We start from the raw sequence: 20,217 nt of genomic DNA, 5'->3' as shown, positions 1-20,217 counted from the left end.
TCACTCATCTCTGCTGAGCTTGCTGATCTCAGCTGCTGAACTGAAAATATTGTCAGTATTTTACAGCAAGGACAAAATACAGATTCATTAAGCCCAGTTTTTTTTTCACGAAGAAAGAAAATTCTCAAAAAACTGGCTGCTATACCACGCTAGCTCAAAGAATATTGAGAAAATGCACAAACTCTAGTTGGCTACTTTACTCAGGAATGAAGGGAGTGATGCACTATCAGACATGTTCTGTTTCATATTCAATCTTAAACCAAGACGGCCATCTACCCTCTCTGACAGAGGCAAACGTTGCCATTTACTATTCCAAAGAGGTGGAAAAGATTTCTGTCCTGTATATTTTCCAAGCTACCTCCAACCAACATTACTAAAATAGATTAGTTGACCAATATCCCATCATTGTTTGTGCACTCTTGCTGTGTGTAAATTCGTAGCAACATTTTATACAGCACTTCAGAGACATAGAAACATTGAAAGCAGGAGCAGATTTAGGCCACTCATCCCTTTGAGCTTGCTCCACGATTCAACATAATCATGCTGATCAGTACCCTGTTCCCACTTCCTCCCTTTGATCCCTTTGATCCCTTTGATCCCTTTCATTCTAATAACCAAATCTAACTCTGTCCTCTAAGCATGCCATGTTTTGGTCACTGTGGCAGAGAATTACATAGGTTCAAAACACACTTGGGAAATGAATTTCTCCTCATCACAGTCCTATTCTATATCTTTAAACTGGGACTCAGGGTTCTGGATCCCCTAGTCATCAGGAACATCCTTCCTGCATTTACCCTGTCCAGTCCTGTTTGAATTTTATAGCTTTCAATGAGATCCCCTTCCTCATTCTTCTGAATGCCAGTAAATATATTGCTAACTGATTAGCATCTTTTCATATTTCTATCCTGTCATCCCACAAATACTACTTCCCTACTATAGGGAAGTAGTAACTCCAAAGATGGCAGATAGATGGGTGACAGTGAGGGGGACTGGGAGGAAGCAGCCAGTGCAGGGACCCCCTGTGGTCGTTCCCCTCAAGAACAAGTATACCGTTTTGGATACTTGTGGGGGGGACGACTTACCAGGGGTAAGTAACGGGGCTCAGGCCTCTGGCACGGAGCCTGTCCCCGCTACTCAGAAGGGAAGGGTGGAGAAGAGCAGAGCAATAATAATTGGGGACTCGATAGTTCGGGGCACAGATAGGCGGTTTTGTGGGAACGAGAGAGACTCACGTTTGGTATGTTGCCTCCCAGGTGCAAGGGTACGTGATGTCTCTGATCGTGTTTTCCGGGTCCTTAAGGGGGAGGGGGAGCAGCCTGAAGTCGTGGTCCATATTGGCACCAATGACATAGGTAGGAGAGCTGAGGATGTTAGACAGGCTTTTAGGGAGCTAGGTTGGAAGCTCAGAGTTAGAACGAACAGAGTTGTTGTCTCTGGTTTGTTACCCGTGCCACGTGATAGAGAGTCGAGGAATAGGGAGAGAGAAGAGTTAAATGCGTGGCTACAGGGATGGTGCAGGAGGGAGGGATTTCGGTATTTGGATAACTGGGGTTCTTTCTGGGGAAGGTGGGACCTCTATAGACAGGATGGTCTGCACCTGAACCTGAGGGGCACCAGTATCCTTGGGGGGAGGTTTGCTAGTGCTCTTGGGGGGGGTTTAAACTAACTCTGCAGGGGCATGGGAACCCAGACTGTAACTTTAGGGTGCAGGACCTGGAGTGTAGGGAGGGTAGGAATATGGTATCAATCTTAAAGGATCGTGCCTGTAAACAGAAGAGTGGCTTGAAGTGTGTATACTTTAATGCCAGAAGTATACGAAATAAGGTAGGTGAACTCGCAGCGTGGGTTGGTACCTGGGACTTCGATGTTGTGGCTATTACGGAGACATGGCTAGATCAGGGACAGGATTGGCTGTTGCAGGTTCCAGGGTTTAAATGTTTTAGTAGGGTCAGAGGTGGGGGTAAAAGAGGGGGGGGTGTGGCTTTGCTTGTCAAAGATAGTATTACAGCGGTGGAAAGGAAGATGGATGAAGATTTGCCATCTGAGGTAGTTTGGGTTGAGGTTAGGAATAGGAGAGGTGAGGTCACCCTGTTAGGAGTCTTTTACAGGCCTCCTAATAGTCCTAGAATCGTTGAAGAAAGGATTGCGAAGATGATTCAGGAGAAGAGTGACAGTAATAGGGTGATTGTTATGGGAGACTTTAACTTTCCTGATATTGATTGGGAAAGCTATAGCTCAAGTTCGTTAGATGGGTCAGTGTTTGTGCAATGTGTGCAGGAGAGTTTCCTGACACAATATGTAGATAAGCCAACTAGAGGTGAGGCCATACTGGATTTGGTTCTGGGTAACGAACCAGGCCAGGTATTAGAACTAGAGGTAGGTGAGCACTTTGGGGACAGTGACCACAATTCGATGATTTTTAGTCTCGTGATGGGGAGGGATAAGTGTGTACTACAGGGCAAGAGTTATAGCTGGGGGCAGGGAAATTATGATGCGTTGAGGCATGACTTAGGATGTGTGGATTGGAAAAGTAGATTCCAAGGCAAGAGCGTAATTGATATGTGGAACTTGTTCAAGGAGCAACTATTGAGTGTCCTTGATCAGGCAGGGAGGAAAGGGTCGTGTGAAGGAGCCGTGGTTTAATAAGGAGTTGGAATCCCTTGTTAAATGGAAGAGGGCGGCCTTTGTAAAGATGAGGCGTGAAGGTTCAATAGGGGCGATTGAGAGTTATAAGGTAGCCCGGAAGGACCTGAAGAGAGAGCTAAGAGCAGCAAGGAGGGGACATGAAAGGTCCTTAGTTGGTAGGATTAGGGAAAACCCTAAGGCTTTCTATAGGTATGTTAGGAATAAAAGAATGACTAGGGAAGGAATAGGTCCAATCAAGGATAGTAATGGGAAGTTGCGTGTGGAGGCTGAAGAGATTGGGGAGGCGCTGAATGAATACTTTTCGTCAGTATTCACTCAGGAACAGGACATTGTTGTCGATATGAATACTGAGGCACGAATAAGTAGAATGGATGGCTTTGAGATATGTAGAGAAGAGGTGTTGGAAATTCTGGCAAGGGTGAAAATAGATAAGTCCCCTGGGCCTGATTGCATTTATCCTAGGATTCTCTGGGAAGCAAGGGAGGAGATTGCAGAGCCATTGGCCTTGATTTTTGTGTCCTCTTTGTCTACAGGAGTAGTGCCAGAGGACTGGAGGCTAGCAAACGTGGTTCCCTTGTTCAAGAAGGGGAGTAGGGATAATCCTAGTAACTATAGGCCAGTGAGTCTCACTTCTGTTGTGGGCAAAGTCTTAGAGAGAATTATAAGGGATAGGATTTATGCACATCTGGATAAGAATGATGTGATCAAGGATAGTCAGCATGGTTTTGTGAAGGGCAGGTCGTGCCTCACAAACCTTATTGAATTCTTTGAGAAGGTGACGAAGGAGGTAGATGAGGGGAAAGCGGTAGATGTAGTATATATGGATTTTAGTAAGGCGTTTGATAAGGTCCCCCATGGTAGGCTACTGCAGAAAATACAGAGATATGGCATTGAGGGTGAGTTGGAGGTTTGGATTAGGAATTGGCTCTCTGGAAGAAGACAGAGGGTAGTAGTTGATGGCAAAGATTCATCTTGGAGTGCCGTCACTAGTGGTGTTCCGCAAGGATCTGTTTTGGGACCATTGCTGTTTGTCATTTTTATAAATGACCTGGAGGAAGGGTTAGAAGGTTGGGTGAGCAAGTTTGCGGATGATACGAAAGTCGGAGGAGTTGTAGACAGTGAGGAAGGATATGGCAGGTTACAGCGGGATATAGAGAAGCTGCAGAGCTGGGCAGAAAGGTGGCAAATGGAGTTCAATGTAGCTAAGTGTGAAGTGATTCACTTTGGTAAGAGTAATAAAAAGATGGATTACTGGGCTAATGGTAGACTACTTGGTAGTGTGGAAGAGCAGAGGGATCTTGGTGTCCATGTACACAGATCTCTGAAAGTTGCCACCCAGGTAAATAGTGCAGTGAAGAAGGCATATGGCGTACTGGCTTTTATTGGTAGAGGAATTGAGTTCCGGAGTCCTGAGGTCATGCTGCAGTTGTATAAGACTCTGGTGCGGCCGCATCTGGAATATTGTGTGCAGTTTTGGTCGCCATACTATAGGAAGGATGTGGAGGCACTGGAACGGGTGCAGAGGAAGTTTACCAGGATGTTGCCTGGTATGGTAGGAAGATCCTATGAGGAAAGGCTGAGGCACTTGGGGTTGTTTTCTTTGGAGAAAAGAAGGTTTAGGGGTGATTTGATAGAGGTGTACAAGATGATTAGGGGGTTAGATAGGGTTGACAGTGAGAACCTTTTTCCGCGTATGGAGTCAGCTATTACAAGGGGGCATAGCTTTAAATTGAGGGGGGGTAGATATAGGACTGATGTTAGGGGTAGGTTCTTCACTCAGCGAGTCGTAAGATCATGGAATGCCCTGCCAGTAGCAGTAGTGGACTCTCCCTCTTTATGGGTATTTAAGCGGGCATTGGATAGGTATATGGAGGATAGTGGGTTAGTGTAGGTTAGGTGGGCTTTGATCGGCGCAACATCGAGGGCCGAAGGGCCTGTACTGCGCTGTATTGTTCTATGTTCTATGTTCTATGTTCTAAATCAGTCTGGTAAACCTTTGTTACACTTCCTCCGTAGCCACAACATTCTTCCTCGGATAAGGAAACCAAACTGCACACAGTACTCCAGCTGTGGTCTCACTAAGGACCTGGACAATTGCAGCAAGACATCCCCGTTTCTATACTTGAATCCTCTTGCTGTGGAAGCCAATACACGATTTACTGTCTTCATCGCCTGCTGCACCTTCATGTTCCCCTTTAGTGACTACTGTGAAAGGATACCTAGATGCCTTTCCTGATGAAGAGCTTATGCTGGAAACATTGACTGTCCTGCTCCTCGGATGCTGCCTGACTGTGCAACACTGGTCCCTGTGGTAACCCACTCGTCACCGACTGTCACTCGGAAAATTACCTTTTTATTCCTACTTTTTGTTTCTTGACTGCAACAAGTTTACTCACCCCAAAACCATGCCCTTTAATACTGCATTCTAATCTCTTATGTAGGACCTTATCAAAAGCCTTCTGAAAATCCAAGTAAACCACGTCCACTGCCTCAACTCATTTAAACAAGTATGAATTGGCTGTACAGTGTTTTTCTTTTCCTTCATGCACAGTTTTCAGGGTTCTGCCTGTTTTACACCTTCCTTTTTTCCCACCCCTGAGCATGACTAACTGAACTGCAGAGTAATTATTGTTCATGGAAACGCTAAACCAGTGTCTAATTCAGTCTAATTTATTTATTATAAATGACAAGTTAGGTTGTTACATTTAGTTATTTCTCAGTAGCAAAAGCCAAAATGTGTATAGACACAATTTAATAACTGTTTACATTTTATAAAAACCGTTGCAATACCTTCTCTCAGTTCAACATGTTGTCGCTTGGAAATCATGAATATCGGCAGGATGTCCATGATACTCTTTTCATCTGATGGAAAATATCCAAAAAGCTGCATGACAAAAAACATACGTGTTATCAATATACATGTTTCTCACCTATCATTTTTGTTCTGAAGCATGGCTTGCAAAGCTGATAAAGATAGCTCAGATGATAAACATTTAATTTTTTCAAAACGAAAATGACAACTTATTGCAGCATTAATACAGCTCAGTCCGAACATAAAGTTCCCAAAAGACTTCTCCACATTGCCAGAAGAAGCCCTCAATCTGTGTTACGCATTATAACACCTGGTTTGAATCATAGACAAAACAGCAGAGAGGAAAACCCATTGTTTTGGTTCAGGGTGTCTTTAAAGAACTGCTCAGTTTAGCCCCAGACTCCAGATTTTTCTGCAGAACTCAGCAAGTTAATTCCCTACAACCACATGAAAGATTTTGGTTTGAAATTCTTATGGAATTTGTTGCCACAACATTTGAGGGGGTGCATTGCCAATCTTAGCAATATTGACTGTGAAAATAATTCTTTTTACATTTCCTCTAATTCTTTTGCCAATTATTTTAAACCTGTGTCCTCTGGTTAATTACCCATTGCCAAATGCACAGGTTTTCCATATTTATTCTTACCAAAACTCCTTGCAATTTTAAAAATCTCAAATAGATCTCCCCTTTTATTCTACTGCACTCAGGAGAACAGTCCTGGGTCCTCTCATCTCTCCAAATAACCAAAGATCTTCATGCAAGATGTAATCCAGATAAATAAAGCTCCTCTGTATCCTTTCCAATATGTTCCTAAATATGGTGCACTGTAGATACTACAATATATTTCCAAGTGTGGATGATGATTGGCCTGGAAAGTAACACCACCTTAGAAACCTGCTATGATTATGCAGCTCAGTGACTAACAGTCAGGGATTTGCAAAGTTTGTTTTAATACATTGTTAAACCCCTCCATGGCCTCATTCTTCCCAATCTCACTAAACCTAGTGGCCTTCTAACACTGAGAACTCTACTCAATATTGCAGATGAAGCTGAACCAGTGTTTTATAGAGGTCTGACATAATTCCCTTGTCTTTGTCATCTATTGTCAATTGACTATGTCCAGCATCATGTATAATTAATAGACTGTTCTCTCAAATTATCCTAGCACCTTCAATAATGTATATGCATATACAATCCAGTTCCTATTTCTGCTCCTAACAATAACCTTTGTTTCATAATGGACCAGTTAGTCATTGCAATGGTAGCATTGCGATAGTTGTGTACAAGGACCATGTTCATATGACATGATTGACTCCCTAGAATTACCCTGAAAGCTGAAACTCCCTGTGAGTAATTACCTAGTTCCAAACTCTAAGTTAGTGTCAGATGGACTTTGGAGAGCTTCAGCTGACGGCACTTAATATCTACCCCAGGAAATATTAGAGGAATTAAAACCTGCATTAATTCCTGGGTAACTATTGTACTGATTTCTCTCCCACCTTAACTCACCAAGATACCTGATGCCCAATTCTCCACCAGACAATACTCCAACTTGACAAGATTCATCCCTGACCTGATCCCACTAGGCTCAGCCACTGACTACACTCCCACCCTGTGTCGAGTCTTATGCTTGTCCCCACTGCACTTCAATGCTTCTACTGAAACTATTAATTGCATCAATTCAACCTTCTTTGATTTTGGTTTTGACTGTTACAATGGAAGTTTTAAAAGGTGGAATTTTGTCATTCCACTTTTTAAAATTCCACAGATATTCATTTCTTTCCAAGTCACTGATTTCAACTCGAATTGTAACAGCTAACACAAGTTAATTTCTAATGGAAAAGATTAGAAAATCACAACAGCCATAAGTTAACACAAAGGAATGCCTTGCTTTCTTAATAGTTGCAGTTGTGAGCCTCTGACCTGCTCCTGCTCAACCATTTCCATTCTGAGATTTTGGCTTGGCCCCTGTGAATCACTCTGCTGTGTGACTACTCCTCGCATAAAACACACAGAGTCACAGAGATTTACAGCACGGAAACAGACCATTCGGTCCAACTTGTCCATGCCAACCAAATATCCGAACCTAATCTAGTCCCATCTGCCAGCACTTAGCCGTATTTCTCTAAACCCTTCCTATTCATATATCAATCCAGATGCCTTTTAAATGTTACAATTGTACCAGCCTCCACCACTTCTTCTGGCAGCTCATTTCATACATGTACCACTCTGTTAATGAAAACGTAGCCCCTTAGGTCTCTTTTATATCTTTCTCCTCTCACCCTAAACCTATCCCCTCTAGTTCTGGACACCCCCAACCCAGGTAAAAGACCTTGTCTATTTATCCTATCCATGCCCCTCATGATTTTATACACCTCTATAAGGTCATCCCTCAGCCTCCGACGCTCCAAGGAAAACAGCCCCAGCCTGGTCAGCCTCTCTCTACAACTCAAATCCTCCAACCCTGGCAACATCCTTGTAAATCTTTTCTGAAACCTTTCAAGTTTCACAACATCCTTCCAATAGGATGGAGGCCAGAATTGCGCGCACTATTCCAAAAATGGCCTTACCAATATCCTGTACAGCTGCAACATGACCTCCCAACTCCTATACTCAATGCTCTGACCAATAAGGGAAAGCATATGAACTGCTTTCTTCACTATCCTATCCACCTGCGACTCAACTTTCAAGGGACTATGAACCTGCACTCCACGGTCTCTTTGTTCAGCAACACTCCCTAGGACCTTACCATTAAGTGTATAAGTCCTGCTCTGATTTGCTTTTCCAAAATGCAACACCTCACATTTATCTAAATGAAATACCATCTGACACTTCTCAACCCATTGGCCCATCTGATCAAGATTCTGTTGTCATCTGAGGTAACCTTCTTTGCTGTCCTCTACAACTCCAATTTTTTGTTATCTGCAAACTTAATAACTGTTCACATGTTCCTATGTTCACATCCAAATCAATTTATATAAATGACAAAAAGTAGCGGACCCAGCACTGATCCTGTGGCACTCCACTGGTCACAGGCCTCAAGTCTGAAAAACAATCGTCCACCACCAGCCTCTGTCTTCTACCTTTGAGCCAGCTCTGTATCCAAATGGCTAGTTTTCCCTGTATTCCATGAGATTTAACCTTGCTGAATGCCTTACTGAAGTCGATATATATCACATTCACAGCTCTGCCCCTAGCAATTTTCTTTGTTACTTCTTCAAGAAACTCAATCAAGTTCTTGAGACATGATTTCCCATGCACAAAGCCATGTTGACTCTCCCTAATCAGTCTTTGCCTTTCTAAATACACGTAAATTGTGTCCCTCAGGATACCCTCCAACAACTTGCCCAGGATGCTGCCTGAATTGCTGTGCTCTTCCAGCACCACTAATCCAGCACCGATATCAGGCTTACCGGTCTATAGTTTCCTCGCTTTTCCTTACCACCTTTCTGAAATATTGGTACCATGTTAGCCACCTCCAGTCTTCTGGTACCTCACCTGTGACTACTGATGATACAAATATCTCAGCAAGGGCCCAGCAATCACTTCCCGAGGTTCACACATAGTTCTGGAGTACACCTGATCAGGTCCTGGGGATTTATCCACTTTTATGCATTTCAAGACATCCAGCGCCCCCTAATTTTTAATATGAACATTTTTCAAGATGTCACTATCTAGATCCACACATTCTATATCTTCCATGTCCTTCTCCACAGTAAACATTGATGCAAAATATTCATTTAGTATCTCCCACATCTACTGTGGCTCCACACCTAGGCTGCCTTGCTGATCTTTGAGGGGCCCGATTCTCTCTCTGGTTACCCTTTTGTCCTTAATGTATTTATAAGATCCCTTTGGATTCTCCTAAACTCTGTTTGCCAAAGCTATCACATGTCCCCTCTTTGCTGTCCTGATTTCCTTCTTAAGTATACTCCTATTGCCTTTATACTCTTCTAAGGATTCACTCGATCTCTGCTGTCTATGTCTGTCATATTCTTCCTTCTTTTTCTTAAGCAAAATCTCAATTTCTTTAGTCATCCAGCATTCCCTACATCCACCAGCCTTTCATTACATCCTAACAGGAATATACTGTCTCTGGACTCTCGTTATCTCATTTCTGAAAGCTGCCCAATTTCCAGCTGTCCCTTTACCGACGAACATCTGCCCCCAATCAGCTTTTGAAAGTTCTTGCCTGATACTGTCAAAATTAGCTTTCCTCCAATTTGGAACTTCAACTTTTCGATCTGGTCTATCCTTTTCCATCACGATTTTAAAACTAATAGAATTATGGTCACTGGCCCCAAAGTGTTCCCCCACTGACACCTTAGTCACCTGCCCTGCCTTATTTCCCAAGAGTAGGTCATATTTTGCACCTTTTCTAGCAGGTACATCCGCGTACTGAATCAGAAAATTTTCTTATACACACTTATCATAGTCCTTTCCATCTATACCCTTAACACTATGGCAGTCCTAATCTACGTTTGGAAAGTTAAAATCCCCGACCATAACCACCCTATTATTCTTACAGAAAACTGAAACCCCCTTACAAATTTATTTCTCAATTTCCCTCTGACTATTAGGAGGGGTATATAATACAATTCCAATAAGGTGATCATCCCTTTCTTATTTCTCTGTTCCACACAATTAACGTCCCTGGATGTATTCCCGGGAATATCCTCCCTCAGTACAGCTGTAATACTATCCCTTATCAAAAATGCCACTCCCACTCCTCTCTTGCCTCCCTTTCTGTCCTTCCTGTAGCATTTATATCCTGGAACATTAAGCTGCCAGTCCTGTCCATCCCTAAGCCATGTTCCTGTATTTGCTATGATATCCTAGTCCAATGTTCCTAACCATGCCCTGAGTTCATCTGCCTTCCCTGTTAGTCCTCTTGCATTGAAATAAATGCAGTTTAAATTATCAATCCTACCTTGTTCTCTGCTTTATTCCTTCCTGCCCTGACTGCTTGACTTGCTCACTTTCACAATTGTACCAGACTCAGATTGATCTATTTCCTCAGTATTTTTCTGGATCCCACCCCCCCACCTTACTAATTTAAATCCTCCCAAGTAGCTCTAGCAAATCTCCCTGCCAGTACATTAGTCCCCTTCCAATTCAGGTGCAATCCGTCCTTCTTGTACAGGTCACTTCTACTCCAGAAGAGGTTCCAATGATCCAAAAATGTGAATCCTTCTCCCATACACCAGCTCTACAGCCACACATTTATCTGCTCTATCCTCCTATTCCTACTCTCATTAGCTCGTAGCACCAGGAATAATCCAGATATTACTCCCCTTGAAAACCTTCTTTTTAAATTCCTTCCCACCTGTCTATATTCTCCATTTAGAATCTCATCCTTTTCCCTTCCTATGTCGTTGGTTCCGATGTCTACAATGACACCATGCTGGTCCCTCTCCCTTATGAGAACTTTCTGCAACCTCTTTGAGACATCCTTGATCCTGGTACCAGGGAGGCAACACATCATTCTGATTTTTGCTGCTGGGTGCAGAAACGTTTGTCTGTGTCTCTGACTAGAGAGGCCCCTATCACAATTGATTGCTTGGATCCTGACATACCCCTCATTACATTAGAGCTTGTCTCGATACCAGAAACTTGGCTGTTCATGCTACATTCTCCTGAGAGTCCATCACCCCCTACATTTTCCAAAACAGCATATTTGTTTGAGATGGGGATAGCCACAGGAGAGTCCTGCACTGTCTGGCTACCCCTCCTACTTTTCCTGGAGTTAACCCATCTACCTGACCATATCCACGGCTTTTCTCCCTTCTTGTAACTGCCATCCATCATACTCCCTCGGTCTTGTAAATTCCTCATTGCCTCTAAATGTCGCTTCCACCAATATATGCGATCCAATAGGATTTGCAACCAAATGCACTTCCTGCAGACATAATCATCAGTAACATGGAACTCTCCCTAAACTCACACATCCAACATGAAAAGCATATCACTCTACTAAAGCCCATCTTTGCTCCTTCACAATCTGCAGACCCAGAAAATAACATCGTCCTTTTCTCCTAAAAACAGTGCTCCAGACTAACTTAGTACATTTGTTTTATATTTTTAAAATTTAATCAAAAGACAGATTTCAATAAACTATATAATCAAGAAAGAACACATGCTATTCACTACTGCAGACTTACAGCAAGGTTACATGTTAAAAACTATGCACTTGTCTGTTCCTGTGCTGTGATCTCTCCCACACAGGTTCCTCCAAGGTCAGCTGTGAATTTCATTATTTGTTCATTTTTCCTAGATGCACTCCGATGTCCAGGGATACATGAACTCAAATAGCAAAGGCAGTAACTGAGTAGATTTACTGCTGTGTCGGTTAGCAGTGTCTCTCTCACGCTCTGACCATATGCTCAGCTACCTTTTGTCTGTCTTTCTTCCTTTTAAAAGTGCTGTTATTTTGAGTTTTTTTCCTCAAAGTTCCAAAACAATCCAACAGCATATCAACAGTGATTGCTGCTCCTGGAATTTGAGGAGATCACCTCCAACACCTAAAATATCTCAAAAAAGGAACAGCCATCTGTTTTCTCACATTTTCTGTGTTACTGATATCCAGTTTGTAACTAAAAACATTATGTCAAGACATTTGTTCGGAAATAATGGAAGAAATAAAACCACATATCTTTAAATTGATCTTATAAATACCATGGAAATAAAATGCATAACAGTTTGAAAAAAATTAAAGTCACTTCTGCATAATGTAAAATGATATAAAAACTTACTTCACACCAGTCAATGGGTGTTGCCACGTCAATGTTAATCTTCTTAAAACATGCCTTTATGAACTCAGCTTTCAATTCATCATTAAATAGATCTTGCACGGTATCATAAAACTCATCGTAAGTCATTGGTTCTGGTGAAAAAACACATTGAAAGATATTTGCATGTATGCTGTATGCACAAAACAGCTTGCATATAAGTCATATTCGACAACCTCTACCATCGGGGAGAAGGCACAGAAGCCTGAACACATGCACCAACCAGATTCGAAACAGTTTCTTCCTACTGTTGTTAGAATACTGAATGAACCCACAAACTCTTAGCATTCGCCTGTACCTGTGTTTTTGCTTTGCCGCTGTTTGTCTATTATTTACTTATCTATGCTATTTAACGATGTGATCTGCCTGTATTGCTTGCAAGACAAAGCTTTTCACTGTGCCTCAGTACATGTGACAATAAACTTAATTCAAATTCAAAGACATTGGTAGCATAAAACTTGAGTATTACTTAGAAAAGAAGCTTTACATCTTGCACTGATCAGGTCAAAATCACAAGAATACCAAATCTCAAAGGAAACAACAACTTATCCTGCATTAGAAGAGGATGCTGATTGGTTGACAAATGGACTGAGATTGGTATAGTCGTTACCATTCAGAATGCACCAGGGAACAATGAGCTGAAAAGCTTTGTTTAAGTTCAAATCAAGCAAATTGAGTCTTAATGGTCATGACATTGTCATAAGAAATGCACCAGAAATTGATTGCTCCCCAAATTTTTGTATAGTTAAAAAATGCACACTGCATGGTCATTGGAGAGGAGCATGAGTGGTGAGGACACTGAAACGGTCAAACAGCATCATCAAAAGGAGCAGGTGAAGTGAGGCTAAAGCAGATGAACCAGCGGTGGATTTGTGTGAGTCTCCGGAGCAGCAGCAGTGAGGTTAAAAGAAGCAGTGAGAGCAATGAGATCAAAGAAGGAGACAGACCAGCAGCCGCCCTGTGTGGGACTCTGGAGTGACGGATATGAGTTTGGATTCATTCCTGTCACAAAGAAAAGTGGCTTTGGTGATTTGAGGTCAGCTATTGCAACTCCAGGAATTCCCAAAATAATGTCCTTGGCCAAACCATCTTCACCAGTGACTTTCCCTCCATCATAAAGTCCAAAATGGAGATGTTCACAGATGACATCACTATGTTCAACAGTATTCTTGGCTCCTCAAGTAGGCAAGCCCTGGACAATAAGGTTGGGTTGAAAATTGGCAAGTAACATTTGCATCATGAAAGTGTCAAAAATGACTGTCTTCAAAAAGAGAGATTGTAACTTTCGCTCTTTGACATTCGATTGCATCATCATCACTGGGTGTTATCATTGACCAGAAACTGAACTGGACAGGTCACCATCCCTTGCCACCACAGCAGATATAAACCTGCACCCACACCATCTCCTCACCTCCATCCCAAAGGATCCTTCCAAATCTGGCAGAGATTTTCCTGCACCTCCATACAAGTTATCTACTGTATCCATTGCTCTCAATGTGGTCTCCTCTACACTGGGAGACAGAATGCCAATTTGAGGAATGTTTCAGAGAACATCTCTGGGACACAGGGGCTAAACAACCCCAAGACCCTGCGGCCAAACATTTCAACTCCCCCTCCTGAGCCTCCTCCACCACCAAAGTCTCGCCACCGGAAGCTTAGAGGAAGAATGTCTAATCTTACGCCTTGGGACCCTCCAACTACATGACATCAATGTCAATTTCACCAGTTTCCTCATCTCCCCTCCCCCACCTCATCCCAGATCCAACCTTCCAACTCAACAACACCCTCTTGAACTGTCCTAGCTGTCCATCTTTCTTCCCATCTATCCGCTCCTCCCTCTGCTCCGAACTATCAACATCACCCCCCCACTTTCATCTACCTATTATATTCCCAGCCACCTTCCCTCCAGCCCCACGCCCCTCCCATTTAATTCTCAGCCCCCTTGGGCACTCCCACATTCCTGATTAAGAGCTTATGCTCGAAACGTCGACTCCCACATTCCTGAAACAGCTCGGATGCTGCCTGACCAGCTGTGCTTTTCCAACACCACACATTTTAACTCTGATTTCCAGCTTTTGCAGTCCTCATTTTCTCCATGAAAATAGTTTGGCTACAAAAGAAGGTCAGAGGCTAGAAACTAAGTAACTCACTTCCCCAAAGTTTGTCTATCATCTACAAGCAAAAGTTAGGATTATTATGGAATAGCCTACATTTGCCTGGACGACTGCAGCAACACTTAAGAAATTTGACACGAGCAAGGACAAAACTGCTGCTGGTTTAGTACCATATCCAAGAATATTTGCTCCTTACACCATCACTGCTCAGTATTGCGGCTGCAGATAGTATACTAATTTGGCTGCATCTGCACAAATGGACTGTAGTGGTTCAAGACGGCAGCTCAGCACCTCCTTCTCAAGGGTAAGTAAGAATTGACAATCAATGCTGGCTCACACAGCAACACCTACACCCCATGTGTGAATAAATATAACAGCAACTCTGTGCACAGCAAGCTCCCAAAACAGCAGTATGATAGTAATTACACAACCTGTGTGGCAATGATTGCAAGATAAATATTGATCAGGGCATCAGGGATAACTTTGCTGTTCTTCTTTGACATACTGCCATTGGATATTTAATTTCCACCTGAGGGGGCCTCAACTTAGCATTTCATCTGACAGATAATGCTGCCAACAGCAGTGTTAGCCTTGATTGTTAAACCCTCATAATCTGCTGACTCAGGTAGGAAAGCTCACCAACTGGGAGACAGTGAGGTCTGCTAATGCTAGAGATCAGAGTTGAGAGTGTGTTGCTGGAAAAGCACAACAGGTCAGGCAGCATACGAGCTGCAGGAAAATCGAGAGCTCCGGTTCGTGACGTCGATTTTCCTGCTCCTCAGATGCTGCCTGACCTGCTGTGCTTTTCCAGCAACACACTCTCAACTCCAAGCTCACCAGCTGGGGGAGGTGAGTACAAAACAGAAACAAAAATCTCCACTCCAGCTCTCCCATTCTTAGAATCGCGATGTAGGACAAAAATCTCCAGCAGTGGCGACATAGGATGGCCTATAGCACCTAAGAACAAACAAATCTGAGTTGGTTTGAATGCAAACCAGGGGAGACAAGAGCTAATTGGAATGATCTCCATTCCACCAACATTATCGAAAATAAAAAGGAGACTAGACGAAAACATAGCTTCAAAAAGCAAGCCACAAAAAATATCGGGCACCATTCGGAAATTGAAGCAGGATAATTGACAGGACAGCACGAAGCTGGATGGACCGAATAGCACCGATCTGATTAGTCTCTTTTAAATGTTGCAGCATGTTGGGCTGATTGGGAGGGGACAACACCCAAGATCACAGAGGCACCTTCAACTTATTTGTACGAAATACGAACAATTATGGGTGCCGTCACACAGCCATTATATATATAGGAAATCATGAAATTTCCATTCCCAGACTTCTGAGAGAAATCAGGTTAGCTCACCAAAATCTGGCATCCTTTTGTTGCTATCAAGATTTCTTAGATTCTGCAGCATCACGGCGACCAGATTGTTGAATTGATCCAGGCGGTCCTTGAATATGTGCTCAATGAATGGATAGTCCAGGCCATGGCTTGCCAGATCTTGGATCGACATGTTGCACTGAACTTGTTGACCTGTCCTTTGTGGATTTTAAAGAAGATGGTTCCTCACACAATTTTCCTCCTTCCCACTATTCTCCTCTGAATAAAAAAATGCCCGATTTAATGCAATAGTGGAGATTTGCAAGTTAAGATGACACCAAATTTGAAGAGGCCATGTCCAAGGTGAGGGGCTCATTGACACACCTGAGCACAATAGCATGGCTCCAGGTATGGCCGCCTCCTGCTGTTGCCCCGAGCAACCAGATACCTTTGATCCAATCACAGTGCAGCCTGCCCAAGCCAGCACCTGATTGTCACCTCTGCACCCTTTGTGATGTCAATCACTCCATCAGGTGAGCACTTTGAACCTTTCCCCATTTCTAACAAGTTTCCCCAACACATTCCCCAGTAAGGCTGCAAACGTCCTCAATGCGACCCTGCAAAGTAAGGTGACAAGATTTCCCTACCTCCTCTGCACTTTCAATGGTTTGCATTTCCAGTAATGGGCTTTGTTTGTAAACATGTAATTGGCTACATGGGCTATTACTTCTGGTGGTCATTAAAGGGAAAGAAAAATACAAAAAGAAGTCACGGTGATTTAGATGGTGGCAAAGTGTGTGATATCACCTCTGGGTATTAAATTAATGGCAACATTCTCTCGCATATAATGAGGTTATTTCCCCCCACCCCCCCCCCCAACCCCCTTGGTCACCAGTGATTATAAAAACAACCATCCTGCTCACCTGGGCATCATCTAAATGCTTGTACTATCCCAAAAAGATCCTGTGCAGCAAATGTAAGACCATAAGAAATAGGAACAGAAGTTGGCTGCTGACCTCTTCATCATTTGACTCCCCTACTGTTCAAGAATCTATCTATCTCAGCCTTACAAAAAACACAAGGACTGCGCCCCACTGCTCTCTGTGGTTAGAATTCCAAAGACTCACAACTCACAACTCTTTGAGAGAAGAAATTCTTCCTCATCTTAGAATTGCAAATTTGCCAGCAGTGCGTAGTGAGTTCTGAAATGAAGTGGCTGCAAACACTGCAGCAATTATAGTTTGGTAGTTGTAGCTATCCTCTGTTCTCCCTGACCTGAGTACAAATCCAGCCTCAAAATTAGTTAAGAATAAATTATATTTATTTCCCTTCAAAGGGAAAGTAAGCCAAATAAATCCAAGTCTCCCTGGATGGTATAAGATATAATCGAGTTTTAGATGAAGGGAAAAAAATGTGCTTGTGACAAATATAAAATGGTTAAGGTAATGAAAACTCAAGTCAAATGTAGCACATTCAAAGACAAAGTAAAGGGCAAACAAGAGAAGCAAAGAAAAAGCAGGAAAAGAGACTGTCAGCTAACATAAAAGTCCTCAATAGATATATAAATAGTAAAAGCAGGAGTGCATGTGAGCATAACATATTACTTGGAAACAGGAGTAGTCCTTTTGGCTTCCTCAAGCCTGCTCTGTGATCCAATAAGATCATAACTAATCTGATTGTGGCCTCATTCCTATTGGGCTGTTAAGGGGCTAAAAATGTGTGAAATTGAGACATTAAAATAAATTTTGCATCTGTGTTATCAAGGAAGAAGATGCAATCCATGACACACTAAAAGGAAGAATTAACAGACTCAAATCACATAAAATAGAATAGGAGGAGATATTAAATGGGCTACCTATACTTAATTTATGATAAAACACCCAACATCAGGTAAAATAGATTCAAAGATTTTGAGGGAAATGATAATGGAAATTGTGATGGCTCAGGCCATGAATTTTCCAGTCTTCCTTAGGTATGGAAAAAAGCCAGAGGACTGGAAAATTGCAAATTAGGTGGTTGTGAAGACAAACCCAGCAACCACAAATTAGTCAGTTTACCTTTAATGATGCGGAAACGTCTAGAAGCAATAATTAGTGCAAAATTAATACTTACTCTGGCAAATGCAGGTTAACTAAGGAAAGTCAGCATAGCATTTTAAAGGCTTGTTGACATTTTCCAAGGAGGTAATAGAGAGGGCTGATGAGGGAAATGCTATTGAAGTGATATCTGTGAATTTCGAAAAGGCATTTGATACAATACTGCACAAGGCCATAGAGTCATAGAGTTGTACAGTATGGAAACACACCCTTTGGTCCAAACAGTCAATGCCAACCATAATCCCAAACTAAACTAGTCTCACTTGCCTGTGCTTGGCCCATATACCTCCAAACCAATTTCTTATTTAAATGTCTTGTGAACAAAATTCAGTTCATGGGGCAATAGGGATTGGAGCAAAATGGAATCAAAATTGGCCAAGGGACAGGAAACAAAATACTGATTAAAGAATGTTTTTAAGACTGGAGAAAGATTTATATTGGAATTCTCCAAGAGTTTGGACCCTTGCTCTTTCTAATATCTATTAATGACCTTATCCTCGGTGTACAGAACACAATTTCAAAATTTGCAAATGACATAGAATTGGAAGCATTGGGAACTATGAGGAGAACATAGTGTAGAACCATAAATAACACAGTTAAAAATCACACAACACCAGGTTATAGTCCAATAGGTTTAATTGGAAGCACTAGCTTTCAAAGTGCTGCTCCTTCATTAGGGGGCCTGATGAAGGAGTGAAGCTCTAAAAGCTAATGCTTCCAATTAAACCTGTTGGGCTATAACCTGGTGTTGTGTGATTTTTAACTTTGTACACCCCAGTCCAACACCGGCATCTTTATTAATGACTTGGATGAGGAGATTGAAGGATGGGTTAGCAAGTTTGCAGACGACACAAAGGTTGGTGGTGTCACTGACAGTATAGAGGTCTGTTGAAGGCTGCAACGGGACATTGACAGGATGCAGAGATGGGCTGAGAGGTGGCAGATGGAGTTCACCATGGATAAATGCAAGGTGATGCATTTTGGAAGGTCGAACTTGAAAGTTGAGTACAGGATTAAAGATAGGATTCTTGGCAGTGTGAAGGAACAGTGGGATCTTGGTGTGCAGGTACATAGATTCCCTAAAATTGTCACCCAGGTGGACAGGGTTGTTAAGAAAGCATATGGTGTTTTGGCTTTCATTAACAGGGAGATTGAGTTTAAGAGTCATGAGATCTTGTTGCAGCTCTATAAAACTTTGGTTAGACCGCACTTGGAATACTGTGTCCAGTTCTGGTCGCCCTTTTATACGAAAGATGTGGATGCTTTGGAGAGGATTCAGAGGAGGTTTACCAGGATGCTGCCTGGAATGGTGGGCTTATCTTACGAAGAGAGGTTGACTGAGCTCGGACGTTTTTCATTGGAAAAAAAGAAGGAAGAGAGGGGACCTAATTGAGGTGTACAAGATAATGAGAGGCATAGATAGAGTTGATAGCCAGAAACTTTTTCCCAGGGCAGAAATTGATAACACGAGGGGTCATAGTTTTAAGCTGTTTGGCAGAAAGTATAGAGGGGATGTCAGAGGCGGGTTCTTTACGCAGAGAGTTGTGAGAGCATGGAATGCGTTGCCAGCAGCAGTTGTGGAAGCGAGGTCATTGGGGATATTTAAGAGACTGCTGGACATGCATATGGTCACAGAAATTTGAGGGTGCATACATGAGGATCAGTGGTCGGCACAACATCGTGGGCTGAAGGGCCTGTTCTGTGCTGTACTGTTCTGTGTTCTATGTTCTATCTCCAAATCATAAATAACACAGACATTTTGATGGAAGAAGTGCCAGATGAAATTTATTACACAGAAATGTGCAGGTGATTCATTTTGCTCGCAAGGACATAGAAGGACTATACAAAATAAAGGTATAACTCTAAAAGGGGTGCTGCAAAAGTAGAAGGACTTGGGTGTACATGTCTATTCATTGAAGGTGGTAGGATGGGTTGAGAGAATACTTAATAAACCGTACAGTATTTGTGACTTTATAAATAGAGGTTTGATAATATTGAATCATGGTATTTTCTACAGTGCAGAAAAGACCAATCAGGCCATCTGGTCTGCAGCAAACCTCCAACAATCCCACCCCGAGCCTAAACCCTATCCTTGTATCCTGCATAGGGTTTTTACCATGTCTAACTCACCCAACCTGCACCTCACAGGGCAATTTTTAACATAATCAATCCTCCTAACCTGCACATCTTTGGACCGTGGGAGGAAACCAGAGCACCCAAAGGAAACTCATACAGTCACAGGAAGAACATGCAAACTCCACACATAGTTCCTCAAGGCTGGAATCAAACCCTGGCACTGTGAGTCAGCAGTGCTAACCACTGTGCCACTATAATCCATACAAATCACTAGTTTGGCCTCAGCTGAAGTACTGCATCCAGTTTTGGGTGCCAAAGTTGACAAAGTGCGAAGAGCTGACATCTTTAGAGAAAG

General features: G+C 42.6%; 1 protein-coding gene across 1 annotated transcript in view; it reads right to left on the bottom strand.

The window, feature by feature from the left end:
* Positions 1 to 15,883, bottom strand: part of LOC140482656 (WD repeat-containing protein 64-like) — a 133,852-nt gene extending 117,969 nt beyond the window's left edge. The window contains exons 1-3 of the mRNA XM_072580159.1: positions 15,733 to 15,883; positions 12,212 to 12,342; positions 5,437 to 5,530 (exon numbers count right to left, since the gene is read on the bottom strand). Coding sequence (XP_072436260.1) covers positions 5,437 to 5,530; positions 12,212 to 12,342; positions 15,733 to 15,883 — 376 coding nt within the window. The remainder of the gene's footprint in view (positions 1 to 5,436; positions 5,531 to 12,211; positions 12,343 to 15,732) is intronic.
* Positions 15,884 to 20,217: the final 4,334 nt, after the last annotated feature.

Source organism: Chiloscyllium punctatum, chromosome 11 (genome assembly GCF_047496795.1).
Source record: "Chiloscyllium punctatum isolate Juve2018m chromosome 11, sChiPun1.3, whole genome shotgun sequence".
NCBI lineage: Eukaryota > Metazoa > Chordata > Chondrichthyes > Orectolobiformes > Hemiscylliidae > Chiloscyllium > Chiloscyllium punctatum.
Note: the sequence above shows the minus strand (reverse complement) of the source record. Positions and strands in the feature narration are given on the sequence as shown.